The following is an 8,223-nucleotide window of genomic DNA, read 5'->3' on the forward strand; positions in this document are numbered from 1 at the left end:
AATTAAACGTTACATTCGGAAGTAGAAAGACTCAAATTGTTTCAATTAAAACTTTTTTTTTTTTTTTTTTTTTTAGGATTTTCTTGGTCCGAGTTATAATTACTATAATTCTATTTTTTCTATTAAGATAGTAATTTTAGACCTATAATGCATTATAATCACTGTTTGCTCTCTAAAAAAATTGAGGAACAAAAAAGATTTAACTCTGAATTCAAGTGGTTTCTTTCATATTTGCAGCACTCATATTTATTTTGTTTCCTTTAAAACTTACAAAAGACTTCAAGAAAGCATTCTTTGTCCAGTGTTAGATATGTACACAAAACATTTCATCTACAGCTCGTATTTTACAAAGCAACAAAACTGATGTCGGATTAATGGCATCACGCTAGACTAGTCTTCATCACACACACTCCTCATCCGCACCAAGGTTTTCAGTCAATAATGATTTAATGTTACAATCCATACAAATCACGTGAGGGTCCGCAGACCGCTGCATCAGACGAATGATGTTTAAAAAAGGTCTTTGAGGAAATGCAATTGTCGTTATTATTGTCTGTGTTGGTAAAAATGCTCGCCGGCGGAAATATCACCACGTTCTGCCGTACAGCAGGTTGGAGCTCACCATGCCGCTCGTGTACTCGATGAGCGCGGCGTCAGTCTGAGAGAGGCTGTTCATCAGAGGAGGACTGGGCGACATCTCCTCCAGATCCTCGGCCGAAGCTAGAGTCTCACTGCCCAGCACGCTCTGCACCTGCTGATGGACCGACGTCGGCGTGCTGGAGCCGTTCTGACACGGTTTACCGTCTTTAACCAGCACCGGCACGGCCACGCGCCTCGGCGACTGCTGCGCGCACAGGCTTCCGCTGTCCTGCTGCTGCGACGCTTTATCCTTCGCCTGGCGTTTCATTTTATATCTGTGATTCTGGAACCAGATCTTGACCTGGGTCGGTGTCAGGTGAATCATGCTGGCCAAATGTTCCCTCTCCGGCGCCGACAGATACTTCTGCTGCTTAAAGCGGCGCTCCAGCTCGTACACCTGCGCCTGAGAGAAGAGCACGCGCCGCTTCCTCCGCGGCGCCGCGTGTAAAGTCACCATAGATTTACTTGCATCCATGCCCGGTAATGTTCCCATGTTCATGCCCGCCGATGGACCCATAAACCTGGAGACTACAGAGAACAAGCACATTACATTTAACATCGATGCGCAGTTTCAAAACCTTATGCAGTGTTTGGAAACATAACACACACACACACACACATTAGAAATAAATAAAACGAATTTGTAAATAAAGCTTTTTCCAAGAAAATAATAGTGAAACCTTTTTTATATTTAAATTTAACGTTAAATTCAGTGTGCTACTTGCTGTTTATTTGTGAAATTTACTAGTATACTTTCTGAGTAAAGAGTGTTTCTGAAATGTATTTTCGTTGTATTTGGTATAAAACTGAATTTCAAATAAGATAGAAAGAAATTATAGTAGCCTACATGTATAGCCTATAGCTGATTATTATCTATTTTTTATTTTATTTTATTTTTACAGACAAAGTGTAGCCTACAAAACGTACACAGGCTAGGTCTATTCTAAATTAAATCGAATGAATATGAGAATTAAATAAAAAATTATTTTAAATCCAAAGCCGAAAAGAGAAAATAATTCAGTGAAGTTCTTTCAACACTAAAATGGTGCAGGGTTTACTTAGAAACAATTTTTACTTGGACATTGCAATCTCTTAAATAGTGAAAGAAAACGGAAAGTAACATTGAATGAAACATGAAATTTTGAGGCAGAAAGGCCGAAATAAACGATGAAGTACGTTCTTCTAAAACGTAGTGAAATGGGCTACTCCGTTTTATTTACTATTATTTTTCACGGTCTCTATATTGGCCTATTAATTTATATCATTATTTCATGTTAAATGCGCAAGTTTTCTGACTTGTAGGCTGTGGACTTGCATTGTTATTTATTTTAAAGAAATAAATATATTCAGAACAAATTCCATAAGTCTCTATATGACAGCTCGACAGTGTGTAAACAAATGGCTAATTGATTTCTTTAAAAACGAGAGAATTACAGAAATCTTCGCTGTTCGATTTCTGTAATTCTGTAAATAACATGACGTTTTTAGATGGATATTGATCTATTGAGGCATGCAGGATGATTCTGCTGAGCGGACTCACTTGTTGGGTATCTGGGCTCCGGGTTCGAGCCGTACCAAGCCGTGGCCGTCGCGCCGGTCCTCATGCTCTCCTGATAGGACGGCAGGTCTCCCATGGTGCCGATAGGCCCGTTACAGTATCCTCCCATGGCGCTGTGCGAGAACTGCGAGTGCGGCATGTGGTAGGTGTTATGGCTCATGCTGTGCTGCTGCAGGTTCGCCTGAGACACCTGAGTCTGTCTGTACAGAGGAGACGCCAGGCTCGCGCTGCTCTCCATGGCTGCAAACTTCTTGAAGGTCTCCTCGATCGGGCTCAAAATATCGCTCACTGAGAAAGGCGTTGAGTGTTTGGGGCTCAAGGACATGGTTCAGCCCGCGAGCGAGTTTGCTGAAGCTGCCACAAGCCCGTGGATGCGCGCGCTGCCGCCAGACGCCAAGTGTCCGCCGTGCGTAACCGCGTTCTCCGAGGTCCGAGTGTGCGTCCTGGAGAAACGGACGAGTCCTGGACGCTCTTATTTCTGCCTTATTCCCGTCAGACTGCGGGTTTACGACAAACTCGGGGGGCGGAGCGACGAGCCAAACGAGCCATTGACATCCTAGTAATTGAAGAAAATACTCACAGAGCAAAAGATACGCAAAGAATGCCATCAGAACCGCTAGCAAATTTGTATCATTTTGAGATTCCAAGTGGCGTCAGCTTTTTTACATCAATCTATCTAAGCTTTCACATTATGATAAGTGGCGAATTCTCCTCCAAACATCGGAGATTTCTTTTTATGTGAACTTGAGAGCTCGGTTTGACATGCAATGCGTCAGAATCGGACGCTCGGGTTGTACAATTTCACTTGATGATAATTCATGCTAAAATCACAAGGATGGCATGTTTATTTGGTTTGAAATGACGGCACCAATCCAGAACTATAATTCAGTGTGTTCCTATTCAACCTAAAAAAAAATAAACTAAACTAAACTAAATAAAGCATAGTTTCAATTTAAACATGAAATAATTTTAAACGTTATAAAACCATTCTCAAACACAAATGTGGTCAAGAAAAGCATTCACGCGTTTAAGATCATAATGCAACAGCCAATTTAAAGTTTATTGCTAGAATTGTGGGATTTTTCAGTATGCAAATCGAGGTCCCTTTTACCCTGTAGAATATAAAGTCAGAGGGCATGGCCTACAAACTCAAAACACACCCGTGTGTCTTCAGCTCCATGCACAGTCCGCAGAGAGAAGCCTGCAACTAAAAAAAGCGAAGGAAAAAGTTCTAAATAGTCAATTCATACATTCATTGTTTTGGATTTCTCAGGAGTCAAAGGCAGAGGTTCGAATGAAATCTCCCAAATACAGCAGGTAATCAGTCAGCATGTGCTTGTTTATGGTTGTAGGCTATAGTGAAATAAGAAATGGTCTGGACGAAAACCGAGCAAAGCATTTTTAACTGGATGCTTCTCAGCAGCGGGACAGAATTTTGTTTATTCGAATTCCCTCGTGATCATTTAAATTCATCTGATCATCTGTTTTTGTTTGATAAGGTCTTAACATCGGCACATTTATTTATTTATTTATTTTTTGTAAACGAACGATTATTTATTTGGCATATTTGGTGTAGCTAATCTACATTTTATGCGCGCACAATTAAAGAAATTAGGTAATATTTTATTTATTCAACCACAACTGTAGTAGGCTAATGCAAAATAAAGCACGTTTAAAAACGCCACCACAAATACAAGTCCTGAAACTGTTGCATTATTTCCATAAAATATCACGAAACATTTGGAAAGGTCAGAGGCGCGTGGCGCAATGGTGTAAATGAATAACACGGGTTATCTCAACGCTTTCTTCATTTTTAAACAAATTCAGCCCTGAAAGGACTTCTTTTTAGGTGTGTTTAACGTCAGAATTAAACTGGATTTGTGCAATTTAGCAGACCTTCCAAAACCACGTTTTAACCGTTTGCGTAAAATACGAGACCTCACATGAATTTATTGCCTGCTCTGTTATTTTTGTTTGTTATTGATGGATATTAGCTTTAATGTTTTAAAAGATGTAAACCATGACTTTTGCTATCTCAAAAACACCTTTAGCCCATTGAAAGGTTTATTTTGTGGGCGTAATTAAATCATAAATCAGTTGTTAAATATTTGTAGCTGAGAGGTCCAAATCGGAAAGTAGAAAACAACGACTTGTCTTTGTTTAATCGCCTTTCTGTTGTCCTCCAGAGGCTTGTGCACGGTGAGTCTCCAGGTGTACATGTGGCTCCGTGGCGCTCTTGAGGACGCATTCCAGCCTGTGATGAGGTGAAAGGTCCAACGCAAGTGACAGAGCACTTAAACAGCCTTTCTTCTGCTGCCTCCCGCAATTAATGTTATTGAAGGACTGAAATGATGCTAATAGTTATAGACAGAAAGCCTCTGACAGTGTGGAACCCCAGTTCGCCATTGCATTTGAAATAGAATCGCGTTTATTAAAATGTATAAGTTACGGAGAATCCCCTGCAGGGATTTCAAATGAGGTAAGGTCTGACTGGATGTTAATAAAATCATTAGCCTTTGGAACTGTTTTAATGCATCTAAGTTTCCGCGAACAGATTTGTTTGACCTATAAAGACTCGAACTGTGTTGAAGGCCTGCAGCTCTTAATACATGCAAGACTAAATATGGTAGCCTACATTATTTCCAAACGGCTATTCATCGTCATTTTCCTTAACATATTTGTTATTCAAAATAATTATAATAAAGATAGAGTGCATGGCATAGCCTAAATGATTTCAAATAAAAATCTAACGAAATGAAAATGAGACAATCTTTTGAAACGTATATTTTCTACTATTTTACTTGAAGTAATGGGAAAACAAAATATTTGCCAATGGACTTAATTCCAATGCATTGCAGTAGGAGAGAGGCGATTTAAAAGTTTTCGATTTTTAAAACGTATTCATTAATTTTTACTTTTTAGAAGAAGTTGATTTTATTTTCTATAACGCTAACAAAACTACAGAGATTGTAGGATTTCCAGATTATCTGTAATTCAGTTCCTCGTGGACGATGTTTCGCTTCAGAACCCCAAATGTATTCTCTGCTCGTGTGTGTGTGCACGGTGCAATATTCAGTTTTTTATTAATCTTAAACTATAAAGCATGACTCATATAGAATGATATATATAGGCTTTAATATTTACAGTTTATATAAAGATTTATACATAAAGTTTGTTTAATAGTCAACAATCATTTCCCGAGTAACGTTTTTAGATATAAAGAAAATTAGACCGATTATTTTTATTTAAAATGCACAGTATTCTGTGAATATATTTGAAAGACTATAGGCTATTTAAATTTTTTTCAGGGCAGAGAAAATCGAATGTTTATGGCTAAATCATGCGAAACATAATGTGTTGTTTTTTATTAATTCTAGCTTTCAATCACGAAAAAGTGTGATTTAGAAATGAAGATTTCATGAAACATTGCTCTGCAAGAAGCACATCGAAATATTAAACCGTGACACTATATCGACATTTTCCGGGATTTTAGAAAAAAGAAAATTGTACTGATTTAAATATATTATTGCTTGGGTAAAGTATCTGTGATTGTGGTTATCAATTTATATTTGGCAAGATATTTGATAATTACATTTTTAACCCTTTGATTTTATTTCCCCCATGTAGCCAATATAATGGGATTTACAATTAAAATAACTGTAATATGTCAAAGTAAATTGCGCTATAAGGCTGTTGTGCGATTTATAGTCGTATAAGCGTATGTAATAAAAATATGCCTTTTATTTTGCATTACAAAACAAGGACACTATAGCAAAAGATTTGATGCAAATCTTACACAATATTATCCAGCCAACGTCTTTAAATATCAAATATTTGAAGTAGAAATTCCACAATATAAACAATATCTTAATATAATGTATAATATATAAGATAAACAGTATATACATATCTTACAAATTAATCTAAGTAAACATTTTTTTCCCAGTCCAAATATATCCGAAACAAAATGCATGGGTTTTTAGGCCATGTTCTCTGCTGGATTCACATCTGACCTCTAATCTCCTCCCCCTCTTCAGCTGAGCTGTCCATCGGGTCTTTCTCACATACCTACCCACCTTCTCTCCCTCTCTTTGTCCTTCCTCTTCCCCCTTACCTAAAGCAGCAGCTCTCTCTCTCTCTCTCTCTCTCTCTCTCTCTCTCTCGCTCTCTCGGGTTTAAATGAGATGAGGCCAGGCAGCTGAGCTCCTGCAGCATTTGAAGAGGCGACCCACTTTGCCCTCTTTAAAGACCACTGTTTAGACCACCTGGCATCCCCACAGCTGACACACATCACCCCACCAAACCAGTCCCTGGATAGAGTTTTTTATTATTATTATTATTACAGTTTTTCTCAGTCACTTTGGTGCATTTCTTGAATCATTCTTAATACTTGCAAAGAAGTATGTGCATTTCTCAAAACAACACGTACAGATATCCCCACACACTGGATTACTTGCAAAAGTAACATATCAGTGCCTTCAGAATGAAAAGTCATTGTGTCATAGTTCACAAACAAGATAGTCAAAATGCAAAGTCATGTTGTCAATATAACGCTGTACTCTGTTAGGATTATAATGTAAACTATGACAACAGTTTTGATGACAGTTGCTTTATTAAAATTTAGAAAGCTGCACTTCTTATGTGTGCCATAAATATCCATTTCAAAAGTACAAATTTACTGTACACATTACTGTTTGTGGGATGTTGATTGAAAGAGACTGAATAGGATTCAGTTACACTTGAGCTTTTTTTTATTATTATTGTTTTTTTTTTTTTATAAAACTGGTTTATCATTGGTTGATATATATTCTTTTTATTAGAGAATATCAAGATTCACCTGCACAATTCATGTGATACTGTATGTGTAGAAAATGTTCATGACAGTTTTACAACTAGATCAACCATTCTGCATTTATTGACTTATACGATTAACTAAAGATGTTTTGAGGGGACACAGAACTATATAATACAATTGGAGCAACAGGACATTAGCAACTGATGATGCAGGAAAACGCAGATAAATGTGTTTAATCAGTTGCATGAATATACCAAAGCAATAGCAACTTGTTTAAAAGAATTACAAACTGTTCTTATTATTATTGCTCTTATCATTATTGAATATTATTGCTTTATTATTATTTTCTTATTAATATTATTATTTAGGTTTGCTGTTCAGTATGTGTTTTGTTATTTTAGTCTATTTAGTATATTGTATTTACTCTGTTAATTACAAAGCATTTGTGCGTCATATGTTTTTGCTGGAAATGGTTGCTTTATACCTATTTATGTGTCTGTCGACACTCCACTGCAAACAAGGACATCAGGACGAACAGACATTTGCTTCTTCCTTGATATTTGCTGAAGTAAGCAGATTTTTTGTGAAGATGTTTGTCTACAGAAGAGCCCTTGAGAAAACTCCGAGCACAACCTAATGACATCTGACTTTACGTGGAGACGTTCAGGTTCAGCAAACACGAGCACACAAAGAGAAGTTCTGGGTCACAACATCTCTCCCTCGGCCATCACTTCAAAACACAGGACTCAGAAAGAGGCACCAGCCAGAAACAGCTCATGTGAGATCTACTTCATGTCTGATTCCCTAAACAACTGTTTAGGGGAAAAAAATCTTAGTGTGAAGAATTGCCTATTTTAGTAAACACACATCTTCTGAAAGAAAAAAAAGTTCCATGGATTCAATGGGTAGCCTACTAAACCATGTGATTAAACAGCAAAATGACCAGTTTTAAGACACAGGAGAGTCTTCTACACACAAGAACAGATCTTTGGATGTAGTGAAGTGATTAAACGTGTTTTAAAGTTACACTTGTTCCTTCTCGTTTTGGATCACTTACAGTCAAAACTGATGGTCTAGAGTTTTGAAATGTCGCCACCTCCAGGCCAAAGAAAATGGAACGTTTAGAATGTTCAGCCTTCCATATACTTTCAAAGCAGTTTTTTTATTTTGATATATTTTTTTAAATATATTAAAACTGTATGTATTTTGGAACGGAAATTTTAAAAGGTAT

The 8,223-nt window shown here is 37.3% G+C and overlaps 1 protein-coding gene across 1 annotated transcript; it reads right to left on the reverse strand.

Moving 5' to 3' along the window:
* Nucleotides 1–219: 219 nt before the first annotated feature.
* Nucleotides 220–2,848, reverse strand: nkx2.4b (NK2 homeobox 4b). Its single transcript, XM_052586444.1, has 2 exons — nucleotides 2,180–2,848; nucleotides 220–1,167 (listed from the first exon to the last, which is right to left on the reverse strand). The coding sequence occupies exons 1-2, from the start codon at nucleotides 2,520–2,522 to the stop codon at nucleotides 587–589; spliced, it is 924 nt and encodes a 307-aa protein (XP_052442404.1). The 5' UTR covers nucleotides 2,523–2,848; the 3' UTR covers nucleotides 220–586.
* Between the last annotated feature and the right edge of the window lie 5,375 nt (nucleotides 2,849–8,223).

The sequence above is a fragment of the Carassius gibelio genome, chromosome B20 (genome assembly GCF_023724105.1).
Source record: "Carassius gibelio isolate Cgi1373 ecotype wild population from Czech Republic chromosome B20, carGib1.2-hapl.c, whole genome shotgun sequence".
In the NCBI taxonomy this organism is placed as follows: domain Eukaryota; kingdom Metazoa; phylum Chordata; class Actinopteri; order Cypriniformes; family Cyprinidae; genus Carassius; species Carassius gibelio.

Excerpts from the sequence above, each read along its gene's own strand:
- nkx2.4b (XM_052586444.1), bottom strand. The coding sequence starts at position 2,522 with ATGTCCTTGAGCCCCAAACACTCAACGCCTTTCTCAGTGAGCGATATT. Across the intron at positions 1,168-2,179 it reads GGAGCCCAGATACCCAACAA|TCTCCAGGTTTATGGGTCCA; the intron begins GTGAGTCCGCTC and ends TGTTCTCTGTAG.